This window comes from Sinohyriopsis cumingii, chromosome 2 (genome assembly GCF_028554795.1).
Source record: "Sinohyriopsis cumingii isolate HCF-2022 chromosome 2, ASM2855479v2, whole genome shotgun sequence".
NCBI lineage: Eukaryota > Metazoa > Mollusca > Bivalvia > Unionida > Unionidae > Sinohyriopsis > Sinohyriopsis cumingii.
The window spans coordinates 22,100,226-22,118,416 of record NC_142962.1 but is presented as its reverse complement, the minus strand read 5'-3'; the positions used below and the strand labels follow the sequence as shown (position 1 = coordinate 22,118,416).

Genomic DNA, 18,191 nt, shown 5'->3' with positions numbered 1-18,191 from the left:
TAATAATAATTATTATTATTATGTGATATGGGTATCTTAATCCAAATAAGATAGTAGTCATGATACCGATAGATCAAAAGGTAAGTAGACATTCTGAAAACAGACAAACAGATAGCTGTTAGATACATGTAGATTTATGATTAAGACAAATAAATGACTTGCCTTGGAAGCAGCGATAAGAGATGAATATCTTGAACTGAGCTGGGTCAGTTGTGAAGTCAGTCGGTTGTCTACTGTGGACTGTACCAGTCCCTGGGCCCCCTCGGCCAGCTCATCAAACTTTGTCTGCTGATTCATCACCTCTTCATGTACAGTCTGGTGGCAAGATGATGGGAAATGTACAGAAATCAAAATAACTATCTCTAATGCAAAAGTACAGTATTCAAGATAACCATCTTTAATGTAAGAGTACAATATTCAAAATAACTATCTCTAATGCATGAGTACATTATTCAAAATAATTATCTTTCATGCAAGAGTACAGTATCCAAAATAACTATCTCTAATGCACGAGTACAGTATTCAAAATAATTATTTTTAATGCAAGAGTACAGTATTCAAAATAACTATCTATATAGTAAGAGTACAGTGTTCAAAATGAATATCTCTAATACAAGAGTACAATATTCAAAGTAATTATCTCTAATGCAAGAGTACAGTATTCAAAAAAACTATCTCTAATGCAAGAGAAAAGTATTCAAAATAACTATCTCTAATGCAAGAGTACAGTATTCAAAATAATTGTCTTTACTGCAAGAGTACAGTATTCAAAATAACTATATAGTAAGAGTACAGTATTCAAAATAAATATCTCTAATACAAGAGTACAATATTCAAAATAATTATCCCTAATGCCAGTGTACAGTATTAGAATAATTATCTATAATGCAAGAGAAAAGTATTCGAAATAACTCTTTAATGCAATAGTACAGTATTTAAAATAACTCTCTATAATGGAAGAGTACCATATTCAAAATAATTATCTCTGATGTAAGGGTACAGTATTCAAAATAACTATAATGCAAGAGTACAGTCTTCAAAATAACTATCTCTAATGTAAGAGTACAGTATTCAAAATAACTATCTCTAATGCAAGAGTACAGTATTCAAAATAACTATCTCTAATGTAAGAGTACAGTATTCAAAATAACTCTCTAATGCAAGAGAACATTATTCAAAATAACTCTCTAATGCAAGAGTACAGTATTCAAAATAACTATCTCTAATGTAAGAGACTCAGTACAGTATTCAAAATAACTCTAATGCAAAGAGTACAGTATTCAAAATAACTCTCTAATGCAAGAGTACAGTATTCAAAACAATTATCTCTAATGAAAGAGTACAGTATTAAAAAAGTATCTCTAATGCAAGAGTACAGTATTCCAAATAATTATCTCTAATGCATGAGTACAGTATTCAAAATACTTATCTCTAATGAAAGAGTACAGTATTCAAAATAACTATCTTTAATGTAAAAGAATAGAATAAATTGTTAAAAATATGCTGAAAATGAAACCACTTGTTCAAGACACTATCAAAGTTGTGTCATCCTGCCTGGAAATCCCATTAACATGACACAAGCCACAAGGTCAACAAGTGCTGCAATCTGATGGTGGGTAGTTTTGAATATCTTGAATAACTTGAGTTGACAACAGTACCATCCACAGCAGAACCCTTGCTAAAATATCTTGTCATATCAATTATATACCTAGCCATATCAATTATGTACCTTGTCATATCAATTATGTACCTAGTCCTATAAATTATATACCTAGTCATATCAATTATGTACCTTGTCATATCAATTATGTACCTAGTCATATCAATTATGTACCTAGTCATATCAATTATGTTCCTTGTCATATCAATTATGTACCTAGTCATATCAATTATGTACCTTGTCCTATCAATTATGTACCTAGTCATATCAATTATGTTCCTTGTCATATCAATTATGTACCTAGTCATCAGTAGTTTAACATTGATTGTATTGATCTTTCAATGGGGTAAAAAGATACCCGTTAGTGATAGGTCTTGCTAAATACAAGTCAATCATGAGTCAGGCACTACAGTTTTTCACATATTAAAATCACTGTTACTTACATTCTGTTTCTCCATCTGTCCTGTTTTCTCCTCCAGTGTGGCCTTGAGTTCTGCCTCGGCCTTCATGTTTGACTCAGTGTCCTTGATCCACTGGTTCAGTTCTTCATACTGCTCTTCATACATCAGCCAGTCATCACGAAGCTTCTCTGAAGTAGGTATAATCAACATGTATGGAGAGAAAAAAACTCATCACAGGAAAATCAGGAGTTCTGCACCAGTTGGTACACAGAACAAGTTACCACTGGACTATTAGTTTATACTTGACTCTGTGGGTATTTACTCAACTAGCAGAGTAAAAATCGAACAAAACCATTCAAGGATATGTCTTGTGTTTACTACTAACAAAAATGCATGATAGAATTTAGAATAACAACAATCATGCAGTTACTGGTTCCATGCAGCAACTGGTGAAGACCCTTTAAGTGATCAAACTTCAAACCAATGATGTACAAGTGCAAATGGGTCAACAGGTATTACCTAAGACTTCTAATCCTAACAATATAAATATACTTTAAAAAAAAAAAGAAGCTCCAGTTGACGAATAATTTTGGGATATTAAAACATTAGTCTCTATGTATTCCATAAAATATGAGTGAGAGACTGTAATTATTATTTAAACTGTTTGGTGTACCAGCCCTATTTAAACTTCGTAAGACTTACAGGGTGGACCAGCCCTATTTAAACTTTGTAAGACTTACAGGGAATTCTATCTTTCTCTACTATGACAACTAAAAATGTATGGGCTGTTTTTTTCTTTACCATATTCAGAAGATCCTAACTACTTCAAAATACAATGCCCCACTTTATCTTGATAACATTTAGGATTTTAAAAAAATATATGAAACTGTATTCTACGATCTTTGAATTCTTTTGCACACAGGACACGTTCTGCTGAATAAAACGTGGAATTAGATTACCTAACATATTCTGCAGCTCAGTGATGTCAGTTTCAAATCCTTCAAAGTCGTTGGTAAGCATGTTAAGCTCTTCTCTAATCAGTTCCTGACCCTGAGCAGACGTCTCAGGGAGAACAATATCTCCTTTAGCCAATGTGTCATCTAACTTTTCTCGCCCTGCATCACTCACTGAGATAATATCCTGTACAAAATCAAAAGTATAACAACTGAGTAATGCAAAAGATGAATGAAGTTTAACTGAAAAATGAATTTATATGGGTTTTCTTCTAAAATTCAATTAAAAAACAAGAGATGTGAACATAATTAAGCTTTGCAAAAATGTATATTTAAAAGACAAATAAACCTTTTCCAAAATAACGTAAATTGAAAAGCATCTGCTAAATCATGTCTCATTTGTGGATTGTATATAAAGTGTGAGTATTTTTTAACTATCAAAATTCACTCTCACATTTTAATGAGTACCATTCATCAAACTCAGCATAAAAGATAGCCAATGAAATTCTACTTTGAGTGCTTCAAGCATCATAAATTTTTCTGACCCTGCATCAAAATAAAGCAGTTATAGGGAAATAATCGTTCAAGACTTACAGCCACTTTTTGAAGCTGTGCCTCAATGGTTGACCTGTCTCCACGCACATCACTACAGGCATTCATCTTATCAATGGTGGCACTCAACCATTCAGAAGTGCCCATGTAGGAGTCCCGGTACAACTGGTGATCTCGCACATACTTTTCACAATTACTCTGGAGCTCCTATGCAAATAAGCATACAATAACACATGAGAAAAAGAGAGAAAAAAGGTCCTAAATGCATCACTAACAACTACCATTACTTACTGTGATGTACACTAGCTAGAACTATGGATCGGATCAAACTTGCATTGTCTTGTCAAGTTTATGGATCAGATCAAACATGTATTGTCTTGTCAAGTTTATGGATCTGATCAAACTTGCATTGTCTTGTCAAGTTTATGGATCTGATCAAACTTGCATTGTCTTGTCAAGTTTATGGATCAGATTAAACTTGCATTGTCTTGTCAAGTTTATGGATCTGATCAAACTTGCATTGTCATGTCAAATTTATGAATCAGATTCAATGATCATTTGATAATTTTATAATAATATGATCATGGCTGAAAAATGGTGACCATAACAGTCAGAATGTTGCTGTTTTGCCTGGAAGATGTGTTTTATTATAATTTATTTGATATTAGGACCCCATACAAATGAATCTTCCAAAACAGACTCAGTTGTGGTTCCCCTCTATGCTAGGATTACACAGGGTCTCTGGCATTTTGCAGCATTTATCATATGTAATATGTAATATCATTGCACAGTGTTTATCTTTGTACAGTGTCCTTCTTTGTACATTGTCTATCCTTGTATAATGTCTATCTTGTTACAGTGTCCATCCTCGTACATTGTCCATCCTTGTACAATATCTTTCTTTCTAAGATGTCTATCATTGTACAGTGTCCATCTTGTACACTTTCTTTCTAAAATGTTTATCCTTGTACAGTGTTGTAAGTACTTACTTGGCAAAGATTATATACAATATTAAATCTGCTACATGAATCAACATTCTAAATAATAAAACCAACATGAATTCTGCAGAATCAATAATATACATGTTCCGTCAGAGTGACTTACCCTGGCATCCAGACATATGATACGGTACCGCTCAACAATCTGTCGTATCTGGTTCATGAGGTTTGTGTCATTGCTGGCCTCTTTCAGCATCTGGGCCTTGTCATTCAGGTTGTCAATTGCACTCTGCTGGGAGGCAATGTTCAGCTGAAGAACCTGAACGAAGAACACTTTTATACAATCTACAACATTTTAGCTATTTTCTGTATCTGTACAAAGAATACATTTATACAATGTAAAACATTTTAGCTATTTTCTGTATCTGTACAAAGAATACATTTATACAATGTACAACATTTTAGCTATTTTCTGCATCTGCACAAAGAACACTTTTATACAATCTACAACATTTTAGCTATTTTTTGTATCTGCACAAAAGAACACTTTTATACAATCTACAACATTTTAGCTATTTTCTGTATCTGCACAAAGAACACTTATACAATGTACAACATTTTAGGTATTTTCTGTATCTGTACCAAAAAATAACTTTTAACAATGTACATTTTAGCTATTCTTTGTATCTGTATAAAAAAACACTTTTATACAATGTAAAACATTTTAGCTATTTTCTGTATCTGCACAAAGAACACTTTTATACAATGTACAAACTTTAGCTATTTTCTGTATTTGCCCAAAGAACACTTGTATACAATCTACAGCAGTTTAGCTATTTTCTGTATCTGCACAAAGAACACTTTTATACTGTCTACAACATTTCAGCTATTATTTTCCATAAAGCCTTCAGCCTCACATGTACACATTGCATGTTACTCTATCAAGGTGGAAACAGGCGCTCTTCAAAGAAAAGGAAACATTTTTATCAGTCACATGATGTGTCACCTGAAGTATCATATATAATCAAGCCACCCACCACCACATGAGGTATCTCAGTTATTCTGGTGTTATAGCGGAGCAGTAAGTTCAATAATAGGCGTGTATTGAGGTGGGCATGTAGCCAGCTTAGGACATAGTCCCAGCTATACATGTTATTTGTCATAGTTTCTTTTTATTTTTTTGTACCGGCTACTGAAGAGGATGAATTCCTCTCAATTACTGACCTCGAAGCTGACTCAGAATTTTCGGGATTCGAACCTGAGCATATTGCAGCCTTTTGTGAATTTGAGGCAAATTCCTCAAAAGAGAGAGGAGTTAAGAATCCATAAACCAGAAAAGCAAGGAGAAAAAACTGAAGTCTGTTGAGACTAAACTTCAGAAAGTAGCAAAACGCAAACCTGTTATGGGGACCAAAAAAGCGAAAAATGTCAGAGAGTCGAGGATGTCCAGTCTCATAGATATAAATAACCTGTTGGAAACAGAAATTGAGCTTTTGAAGAAAAAATTGGGCCAAAATGAAATGCAGCCTGTTATGGCAGATGACAATGAAAATGATGCCCTTTTTGGTGAATGTTTACCTGAATTACATGCTGAAGTTGAAAATGAAGGGCCATATCGCAATGTTGATGTTACCCTAGCAGAGGGTGATGCAAGTAGATCACTCAAGCAAATTTCTTTGAATGGAAAAATAAATGGGACATTGTTTGATGCTTTGCAGCCTGATTACAACTCTATTTCTACAAGCAATGCTGATAATATGTGAGTTACCCAAACTGAAAACTCCCCAAAAAGGAGAGCCAATACCTAAATCCTTACTGCATGCACTTCTATATGTGCAACATGAAATTGTACAAAAGTACAATATCCCAGAAAACTGTCAAAGTTGGGTCTCCCACTTCTCAATCAAGGAATGACCTTAGCAAACGTGTTCAATCTAGTGACAAAACCTTTAGGGATATACAAAATCTTGTTGCTGCAGGCATTATGCCAATTGTCCAATTAGCAGAATTACTAAAGTCTCAGATTGCCACTAATGAAAAAGCAAAGATCCTAATTTCAGATGCTATTACCCTTATGGGTCAGGTGCAATATCATGTCTCCCTAAGAAGAAGGTATATAATTTAACCACATTAGAAAAGGAAATATTCCAATATGCATACCCCCATAATGTCCATGCTTTTGGGGGTGATGTGGCCAAGGAAGTTAAAAGATGTGACACTGAGTTTGCACTTGCAAAAGAAAATTTTGCCCATATTCACAGAGGTTTCAATAAAGGCCGTGGTGCTAGAGGCAGTTTGTATGTTTACCTTTTTAGCTATCCTCCGCTCCAAGAGTTTTCACTAAGATCCTAAAACCCATTTATGCTTGGTTTAGGCATCAGTGCATTAGGTGTTCCTATTATATTGATGACTCGTTGAATTTGGATGGTGATAATCACATTTGCTTGCAAAACACATGGACTATGAATGAGACATTAAAATCTCTTAGTTTCACTATCAATCTCGAAAAATCAGTGTTTCTTCCATCTCAATGAATTATCTTTATTGGTTTTGTGTTAGACTCTGTACAATTTAAGGTTTTTCTTACTAAGGAGAAAGTGGAAAAGATCCATGTTTTTGCCAAGAAGCTCATTGGTAGAAAGTATGTTAGAGTATGAGAGGTTGCATCATTTATTGGTATGATTATTAATGCCTTTTATGCAATCCTGGAAGCCCCAATGCACTACACGTACTTGGAACATGATAAAATAAAAGGCTTTAGTGAAAATAAAAATTTGGATAATACAGTACAGTTATCTCCACAAAGTATCCAGGAACTTAAATGGTGGTATCTAAATGTTGCAGACACGACTGGAAAATCTATCAGACATGACAAGATTGCTTTTACTATTCAAACTCATGCATCACTCTCAGTGTGTGTGTGCGTGTGTGATTTGGATTTTTAGTGTAGCTTTAACAATTTTTCAGTCATATCGTTATGATGTCTGCAGTGTGGCAGTTTATAGTGATGTCTAGCACTGAGTCATCATGACGCAGACATGTAGCAGGATGTCCCACCCAGTCACATTATCCTGACACCAGGTCGACCAGTCCTAACACTAACCTCTTAATGCTGAGTGCCAAGCAAGGCAGGTGTTAGTACCATTTGTGTAAGTCAAGTCTTTGGTATGACTTGGTCGGGGATCGAACCCACGATCTTCCACATCCGAGGAGAATGCTCTAACCACTAGGCCACTGCAGCGGTACGCATCACTCTCAAGGTGGGGAGCTTATAAACTTAATTCAAACAGATCAATCTCTGGTAGGTGAGAAAAGAGTGAGACCATTTTTCCATAAATTACCTAGAGTTGTTATCAATTTCTCGCCTTACAAGCTTTTCATTCAGATAACAGAAATGTCCATACTGAGATTCAGTCTGACAACATATGTGCTATCTCATATATTAATATTATACAGCAGGTGGAATGGCATCAATTCAATTGGATCAGCTAGCTAGACAGATTTGGAATGGGAAATATTCATATCTGCAGTCCATATTGCTGGCAAACATAATATACACAGATTTTCTGTCCAGGAATGTTTCTGGCTCCATTGAATGGATGCTAAAGAAAGAAATTTTTCAAAGATTGTGTACACAGACGTTTGTTCCAGACATAGATCTTTTTGCATCTAGATTAAAGTGTCCATTAAAGAAGTTCATCTCATGGTTTCCAGAACCAGGTGCTTTTAGAACTGATGCCTTTTCTTTCTCCTGGCATGATTTAATCCCATATATTTTAACCCCTTTTAACCTTATTGGGAAAATATTGAATAAAATTATTGCTGATAACGTTAGTGAAGCACTCTTAATTGTTCCACACTGGACATCACAATCCTGGTTTCATTTACTCTTGTCATGTTTAATTTCTCTTCCAATTAGAATTCCAATTAGACTTCCAAGGCACAAAAATGTACCGACTCTTCCACACAATGGTCAAACTCATCCTCTTGGGAAAACCCTATCTTTAAACACAGTGATTGTATCAGGAGATTGCTCCAAAACCAAGGACTTCCAACTACAGCTGTGGACATCATTATTAATTCATGGAGACCAGAACAACTAAACAATACAATCTGGCATGGAAAAATTGGAATTTCTGGAATAAGATCAGGGAAATTATTCCCTTTTGTGTCTCTGATATAACAGTTATTTCATACTTAGATTCTTTGGTAGCTGAAGGCAAGTCTTATAGTGTCATCAATACTCAAAGAGCAATGTTACTTACTACTTTGAGAATGTTTGATAATGCCTGGTGCCTCTACCCCTTTGTTGATTAATAGATACTTGAAAGTCAACCAAAACCAAGATATATTGACACTTGGGATGTAAACCTAGTCTTAAAATACCTGTGCACCCTTTTTCCTTTGGAAGCTATATCTTTAAGTTTATTAACAATGAAGCTGGTTGCTCTTATTGCTTTATCTACAGCTCCAAGAGCACATACTCTAAAATCTTTGAATTTACATAACATGACTTGTATGGCAGATAAAATAGTATTCAGTTTTTTGGATTTGTTGAAAACTTCAAGACACGGTAAGAATTTCCAGTTGGAACTACTACATTATAAGGATGAGAAGCTTTGTGCTATGCATACTTTGTTGCATTATCTTGACAGGACTAAAAATCTTCGGAAATCTACTCAAGTTCTGGTACCTTATTGTTATCAAGTACTATTGCAAAATGGTTAAAAATGGTTTTAGAACCATCAGGAATTGATACGTCTAAATTCAAAGCTCATTCTTACAGAACTGCTGCAGCATCAGCTACTTTCAGACAAGGCTGTTCCTTGCACAATGGCTTGAAAACAGCAGACAAGGCTGTTCCTTGCACAATGGCTTGAAAACAGCAGACAAGGCTGTTCCTTGCACAATGGCTTGAAAACAGCAGACTGGACATCAGTAAGGACCTTTCACCAATTTTCTCTAAGGGATATTCATATTAATAGTAAGGGTTTCGCTGAAGCAGTTATTAATAGCATATAAATAATATTTTTTCTTTGATTATGATTCACAGGTTAACACTTGCTTCCTTTTTCCTACTGGTGTTTTCAGCAGATGTTTTGTTGTCCATCTTTGATGATGCTGTGTATACATGAGGCCAAAGGCTTTACAGATAATAATGAACCCCTCATCCAAACATTTGTGAAGGATGAGGGATATTATTGCAGTAAAGATCGAGGCTGAGCATGCATACTCCCACCCATTCTTTGTAGCAAGTTGAGGTTTTACTACAATGGGGTTTTCTCTCCCTGTTTTAAATAGACAACAAAACACTTCACTTTAAACTATGACATACTTCATGCAGGTGGCTTGTTTATATAGGATACTTCAGGTGACACATCATGTGACTGATAAAAAAGTATCCTTTTCTTTGAAGAGCACCTGTTTCCAAAAATTGCAGAGTAACATGCCATGTATACATGCTCAGCCTCCAGGCTTAAAGTATCCTTTTCTTTGAAGAGCACCTGTTTCCAAAAATTGCAGAGTAACATGCCATGTATACATGCTCAGCCTCCAGGCTTTACTCCAACAATGCCCCTCATCCTTCCCAAATGCTTGGATGAGGGGTTCATTTTTTGCATCTGCACCATAACATAACCTGTATGAGTTCTTTTACACAAAAAAGATGAAATAATGCATCAATCCAGAGTTCTGGATATAACCAGGAATTCTATTATGCCTGCATCAAGTTTGAAAAAGACAAAAGATAAACAGTGAGACCAACCTTAGCTGACACCTTCATATAAAAGACACCTGCACATAATGACAGGTAGCAACCCTTATTCTTAAATTCAAATAGAAAGTTTACCTTTACACAAAGGTCAACTGTCTGTAAAAATAGTGTTGCAATATCTTTACAGACAGGTTTAAATGTATTTTAATGCTAGAGTATAGGTATTCAAAATACCTATCTACTTAAAACAAGATAACCCCATATTTTTTCAAGCCTGTCCTATATTTAGCTGGACAGTCAAACACTTTTAAACTGCCTTATCTAAAAACAACTTTTACACTGACCTTGATCTAGATGGTGGACCAGCAAGTATGACCATGGATGCCAAAGTGATAGTTACGTTGAACTTCTGCCATTTGTACAAAATTATACAGAATGTTCCTCTCATATAAATATTAAAATGAACTTTCTCTGATACTGAAATGTGGCAACAAAGCAGTAAGTTTAAAAAGATTCAAGAAAATGAGACATCACATTGTAAACTCTGGCTCACCTTCACCCTCTCCAGCTGTAGTTTCTTCTCCTGAAGTGTGTTCTGAAGTTGTCGTTCTGCTATGATCTGGTTCTCCAAATCACGCAGCCAGCGACTCAGTTGCTCTATGCTGCTGTCATATGTTGTCCACTGGGCTAGTGTGCCTTCTAGCTTATTCCGTGTCTCATTTAAGTCTCCGGATAAAGCATCATACTCAGCCTGCAAGCCTTGCATCTCACGGCGTATACTGTCACGCCCAGCCACAGACGTGTTGGGCAGCACAATTTGGAGGTTATCAAGTGCTATTTGAAGCATGTGCAAACCCTCCTCCTTGTCCGCATTCAGATTCTGAAAATAAGTTTTAATCATGTGATTTAATTATTTAATGTTCGATTTGTAAACATGCTTTGTAATCAAGGCAGTGTGCAAATAAAAGGATGAATCACAGCAAATGATCTTTTGAATCATAAAACTGAATTTAACAGCAAAAAACCTATAGTTGAAAACTAAACAAATGTCTTTCAAATCTGTAATATTAATATAATATTAACACCTAGACTACCTATGTTAAAAACAATTTCTTGCATCTTGTACAAACAAGTTATTCACATATATATATATATATATATATATATATATATATATATATATATATATATATATATATATATAAAATCAACTACCTTTGCAATTTGACAAGAACATATACAAGGTAACCTATTCTCGCAAGCACATATTCAAAGTGACAATGAACAAATAATTTTCTTCAGTAATGTGCCAGAGGCATGCTTCAAATTTTATAAAATTCACAAACCATTAATATGGGAAAAATGTTTTTGTTTTGTTTACCACTGAACATAATTACAAGCAATTCACATGTATTCCTTCCACACACAATACCCAGAATTTCTCTGAATCCATTATACATCTACCCAATGTTAAATATATTAATACCTACCCAAATGTTTGGGAATATATGAGTCATTGATGGTCATAATGTTTGCCCCCCACCCAGTAAAATATAATTTCATAAATGGTGCTGAAATAAATGTGAGAAACAGTTCAAATGTCAGAGTCGTGCCATGAGATGTGCACAGTTCAATAGGTAAAAAACAATTCAACATCTTACATTTCTACAAGAAAGCAAATCAAACCAACTAAAGAAATGAATTCAAGTAAACATCCCCCAATACCATCAAAATTTTAAACAGAATAAGTCTACCTCTCCAGTACTGATTGCTCATATTCATTTCTTAATATAAGTGCTAGAATTATTATAAGAGTTTGACTATAAAAACAGTCATGTTGACAACAAATATTCTGTAAGAACCAGAAAGAGCTATTTACAGTGAGAAAGTTTATCAACTGATGCCCACCCCAACCTTATCATAAAGTGTTCTTACTGAATGAAATGGCATAAGTGGAATACCATTCCAAAAACTTAATCAAGTCACACGACCTACAGATAAAGCTTCAATGAACAGAGATATTATCTAACTAACTCTTAAGCCAAAAACATGAAATTAAAAATATATAAAAGATACCAGAGAAGCTAACAGATATCAGAAAAGCTAATAAGTTGACAAGATCAGCAATTTACTAATGCTATTTTTGGAGACCCCAAAACAAGGTTTGATTAAAAGCTAAAAGTGGTTGGCTATCAAAATTTGACTACATTTACTTACCTTATTAAAATACTGCTATGAAAGTAAAACGTATAGATCAGGAATTTACATCGTACTAAGCATCTTGTAATACAGTCTTGGGATAAATGTTTACAAAACTTCGAAAAGAAAATAAAGAACATATGCATTCTACTTGCATTCATTTTTTAAATGTGAGCAATCATCTAAATATGAGTCGGGGTGACATGGCAATGTGACAAATAAAGCATAACTTTAAAACATATGGCCTTGACCCCATGTCATAAGGTTCAACAAGTGTTGCAGATTGAATAACCTAACTTTGTGATGACTGGTCTCAGGCATGAATAGTCTAGCTTAATGATAATTGATATCCAGCGTATGAATAGCCTAACTTTTATGATCACTGATCACAACTATGAATAATCTAGTTTATGATGATTGATATCCCAAGTATGAATAGTCCAGTTTATGATGACTGATATCCAAAGTATGAATAGTCCAGTTTTTGATGACTGATATCCAAAGTATGAATAGTCCAGTTTTTGATGACTGATATCCAAAGTATGAATAGTCCAGTTTATGATGACTGATATCCAAAGTATGAATAGTCCAGTTTTTGATGACTGCTATCTCAAGTATGAATCATCCAGTTTATTATGATTGATATCCCATGTATGAATAGTCCAGTTTATGATGACTGATATCCAAGGTATGAATAGTCCAGTTTATTATGATTGATATCCAAAGTATGAATAGTCCAGTTTATTATGATTGATATCCCAAGTAATAAAATAATTAATCATGAGATTTAATTGGTAAATTGATTCATCCCATGCAATGACATTGTCTATCATGAGATTTTGAAAATATAAATAAATAAAAATATTAACTGAAACTTTAAAATGTTCCTGTGACCTTAATGCCAAACGGAAAAGGATGAATGTGCAAGTTGCTGAATGAATGACCTTTGCTTCAAACTCATTTATGCCAAGTATGAGAGAATTCATCAATGTAGGAAATGTACTCAAATGGAAAACTTTAGCCAAAAAAACAAATGACCCTTGCTTCATACTCATTTATGCCAAGTATGACAGAATCCATCAAAAGATTTAGGAAATATACTCAAATGGAAAACTTTAGCCAAAAAAAACAAAACAAAACAAAGACCTTTGCTTCATAATCATTTATGCCAAGTATGACAGAATCCATCAAAAGATTTATGAAATGTACTCAAATGGAAAACTTTAGCCAAAAAAACAAAAAACTTACAAAATCCTTTATGGAGAATAGAAAAGATAAGCAAATGAAATACTTCAACAAATATGATAATGCAATTTTTTTATTACTGTGACACTGACCCTGGACAATGGAGTAAATAACTATGTCAAAGAATGAACTGCCTTTGTTTCATGACAATTCATCACGTGTATGTACAGAATCTATCATAAGTTTAGGACATGCAAATTGATGAACCTTAATATAAATTTTCTATAAGTGTGACCCTGAACCCAAGGTCAAAGGGGTGAATAAGCATGATTTTCCACACATATGAACTAAATCCATGAAGGTATTTTGGAAACATAAGCAAATGAAGAAAACAAAATCACTACAATCTGAACACAAATTTTCTAGTACAGTTACCTTGACCACAAAGGTCAAATGGGCTTGACAAAGTGTCCAGAATTCATCAAGGAGTTTGGAAAATATATGCAAATTAAAATATTAGCACCTATGGAAAAATGACTGCCTGTGTTTCAGTAATGTGGGCTTGACAAAAAGGAATCAAACAGACAGTAGAATCCATTAACTAACTAACCTCCATCCTGTCATAAAAAGTTTTAGGTCACAATGACCTAAAGAAAAAAGACAGCTGTTTAATATAACTGTGGTTATGTAATCTTTATCAGGGATATTCCTGGAATCGGCTAGTGTCAACTTGCAAGAAAACTAAACGTGGAGTCTTGCTTCCAGTGCAATATAAAGAGACCTAGTCACTGGCCCATTATGATTGTCCACTGGTTTTGTTAGCAATGAAAATTTGTAACTTATTTTTTCTAACAACTGTTTTAGAATAAACTTGTATGGCTGTTCGAAACCTCCTCTAATCCTTCTACTAAAATGATGTGTTAGCTAAAAAATAATGTCCTTCTACTGAAATGACATGTAAGCTAAAAAATAGCATAATTAATTTCTTACTCTGGAATTCTGGTTTTATAAGACCAGAAATTTGATTGCTTCTAAATCATGAATTGTGAATTACTATGGTAAGAATATCAAAGCTGACAAGTGAGCAAAAGAAACTTGTACCTGTAATTTTTGTATTCTCTCCTGTACAAGTCGTTTGTCCCCACTGACATCACTGTGAGCAGACAGCTTGTTCCTCATCTCCTGGATCCAGTTCTTGCACTGTTTGAATGAGGACTCGTATGCTTGATGGTCCAATACATACTGCTCCCACCGCCGACACAGTTCCTAAAAGAAAAAAATTCACTACTGATATGCTTTTTCTGATAATAAAAGAATATTACTGTGACGATTTGCCTTAAAATATCACCTCAAAAACAATTACTTTCTACAAAACCGGTATAGCTGGTATTATTTATTATCTTTACAAAATTGATTTTTGCTTCATTCTCTTTTTGTTCATATACCTTAGACCTATTAAAAAACTCATACTTTTATTATGCTGTTTTTATTTAATACAAGCCCATCACATGTACAATACTTGGTCTTTTAAGCTAGAGTCCTCAATTGTCAACTATTTCAATATGATCAAAATGACCTTGAGTACATAACAGCCATTTAGTTGTCATCCCTAAAAAATGGGGAGAAAACAATTAATATACCCTGATGACATACAATCTGAGATAACCAGCAAAACATTTTAAATACCCACCTTCAAGTTGACAGCCAGTGTTTGGTACTTGGTGGTCATCTGTGACGACTGACTTGCAACACGAGTATCAGTGCTAACCCTGACTAGATCTTGAGCAGAGTCACTCAGCGAGTCAATCTCACGCTGCTTTGATGCCAAATCCTTCTGCAAGGCTTTCAATTTCTCCAGTTGTGTCTGCTTTTCCTTCAGTGAAGATTTGAGTTCTGTGTCTTTTGTTTTTGTCTCAATGTCCTTCAGCCATGCATTACACCTCTCAAAATGGTTATCAAATTCCTTCCATTGGTCCATGCAATTTTCAAGGTCACGTTTGGTCTATGTAGAAAGGAATTGTTATGTGAAATATCTCTTTCATTACAGCTAGGCTAATTGCATTCATATCAAGGATAGTGGCAAAATGATACAATAATGCAACACAAACATGCCTGCAACATTTTTCTCTGCACAAATATCCCATACTGCAAAGATCTCACTGAATGAATAAACTGTGAGGCTGGAGAATTTCTTACTTTCCATAACATGCTAGGACTTACCTATTTTCTAAACTGGACTACAGAGTAAATTTAAAGAAATATTTTTGTTACCTCAAAATGTGGTTCATATATTTTTAGTAAATGCACAAGCAAGAGTTTATTCAGAGGAGGAAATTACAACTGTAGCTTAGCTAATACTGCAAAAGTTTGATGGCAATCCATTCTAAACTGTGAAAACTAGTCGAGTTTGCAAGAGTCTGTCCTGCACTACATGATGCTCGAAATCAAAATGTTTAATAACTCGAACACATATCACGGGAGTATGTGATTTGCTGACATGCACATCAGGTGATAATCATAAGATTTTCCAAGATTTCATAGCAATTCACTGAAATTTGCATGACTAGTTGTGTTTACAATACCATTTTCCAAGTTTTCATAGCGATTCACTGAAATCTGCATGACTAGTTGTGTTTACAATACCATTTTCCAAGTTTTCATAGTGATTCACTGAAATCTGCATGACTAAAAGTGTTTACAATACCATTTTCCAAGTTTTCATAGCGATTCACTGAAATCTGCATGACTAGTTGTGTTTACAATACCATTTTCCAAGTTTTCATAGCGATTCACTGAAATCTGTATAACGAGTTGTGTTTACAATAATATTTTCCAAGTTTTCATAGTGATTCACTGAAATCTGCATGATTATTTGTGTTCACAATATTTGTCATACAATGCAACTCTTATAAAAAAATGAGTGATTTCTATATGTGGATGTCCTCAGGTAATGACCATAATATTTAAAAGTTTCATGGCAGCTAAAAAAGAAAAAGGGCAATAACTCTAACAACAATTGCTGAAGCAATTGAATTTGTAGACAATTACCATAATATTTAACAAGTTTGACAGCAATCCATTAACAAAATGGGAAATTAGTTGCAGTATTTTGTCACACACTGCATTCCACTGTAATAGAAAAAAAAAAATGACCAAACTCTATTAAAAATTGCTGGAGCAAAGGATTTGTTGATGTGTGCATTTTGAAGTAATATTTAGCTTGTTTCATGGCAGGTATAAAAACAGCTGGAATGGATGTACTAACAAGATCGTGTTCTGGATGAAAGGATTACTACACACGTGTCTACAGTGGCCGGAGTCTATGAAGCAAATAAATTTTTACAGCTGCTGAGAGGACACTGGTGTTTAGTCACATACAAAAAATACACAAACATTAAAAACCTCAAATAATGTTTGTATCTAACCGAGTATCCTAAATAATAAATAAAGACCAGAAATTCAAGTGCTAGAATGAAAAACTACTATTGTAAAGAAAATTTCTAAAGGTAAAATTTACATTGAAATTTAGTCCCATTTTTCAACCCAAGGACACATACATAAATCTCTTTTTTTTCAATGATCAAATGTTAATGAGAATATTTACTGTATGCACTCTTACCTTCTGTAAGGCAGTAACAAAGGCCTCCCAGTCTGCCCTAAGAGCCTCTGTTTCCCTGACAATGATATCCTTGCCCTGGGGTGCCGTATTGGGCAACACTTTCTCAGCCAGGGCAATAATATTCTTCACCTTAGGTTCACCTTCCATTTTAGTGGCTAGAATATCCTATTGAGAGAGAGAAAGTAAAGTCATTACAATTATCATAGGATTATCTGATCTCAGAAAAATACAGTCAAGGAACCTGTAAATGAATCTCTCATGAAGGGATAATCCAACAAATCTCTAAGTCAAGAACTCATAATGGAATAATCCTATCACTGAACCTGGAAATCATGTTCTCAAAATGGAATAATCCTATCATGGAACCTAGAAATCAAGCTCTCATAATGGAAGAATCCTATCATGGAACCTAGAAATCAAGCTCTTAAAATGGAATTGATTGGCGTTCTTGAAAAATCTGTCAACTTGTAAAAGTCAGACAGGTTCAAGTCTTATGGTCATTCTCAAAATGTTTTATTTAATCAAAAGGTCTCTTTATGTCATACTTCCTCAGGGATGTTTAATATTTATTCAGACTGAGTAGTACAGTGAGACAACTCTCCATTCTATAATTAGATATTAAATCTTTTCAATGCTAGCATGTAAGTTTCCGAAACAACAGGAAAAAGAAAAGAAAACAACAAATATTAAGAAGCAGCTTCTGCAAGAAAAGTGTTATGGCAATGCATACATCTACTCAGAGATCAACATCTTCAGGATGGTCATAAACTTCAAATTTGACAGAATAACAAAATCCAAAACCAGTTCAAGTTTTCAGACACTGGTTCTTGATGATTTAAAAATCTTTAAATTTGGACATATATACATTTGGATTACAAAACGGTATGCATAACAATCCATATAAGAATCTGTCAAATAGTTAATAACATTATCTAGATGTTAGAAAAGAAAGACGGAGTTGTGCACTATAT

General features: G+C 34.2%; 1 protein-coding gene across 1 annotated transcript in view; it reads right to left on the bottom strand.

The window, feature by feature from the left end:
- LOC149804453 (nesprin-1-like) overlaps nt 1–18,191 on the bottom strand; it is a 572,886-nt gene that overhangs the window by 334,349 nt on the left and 220,346 nt on the right. Inside the window, exons 58-66 of the mRNA XM_089940603.1 lie at nt 17,221–17,385; nt 15,292–15,603; nt 14,703–14,867; nt 10,771–11,097; nt 4,671–4,823; nt 3,609–3,773; nt 3,021–3,201; nt 2,104–2,249; nt 163–315 (exon numbers count right to left, since the gene is read on the bottom strand). Coding sequence (XP_089796729.1) covers nt 163–315; nt 2,104–2,249; nt 3,021–3,201; nt 3,609–3,773; nt 4,671–4,823; nt 10,771–11,097; nt 14,703–14,867; nt 15,292–15,603; nt 17,221–17,385 — 1,767 coding nt within the window. The remainder of the gene's footprint in view (nt 1–162; nt 316–2,103; nt 2,250–3,020; nt 3,202–3,608; nt 3,774–4,670; nt 4,824–10,770; nt 11,098–14,702; nt 14,868–15,291; nt 15,604–17,220; nt 17,386–18,191) is intronic.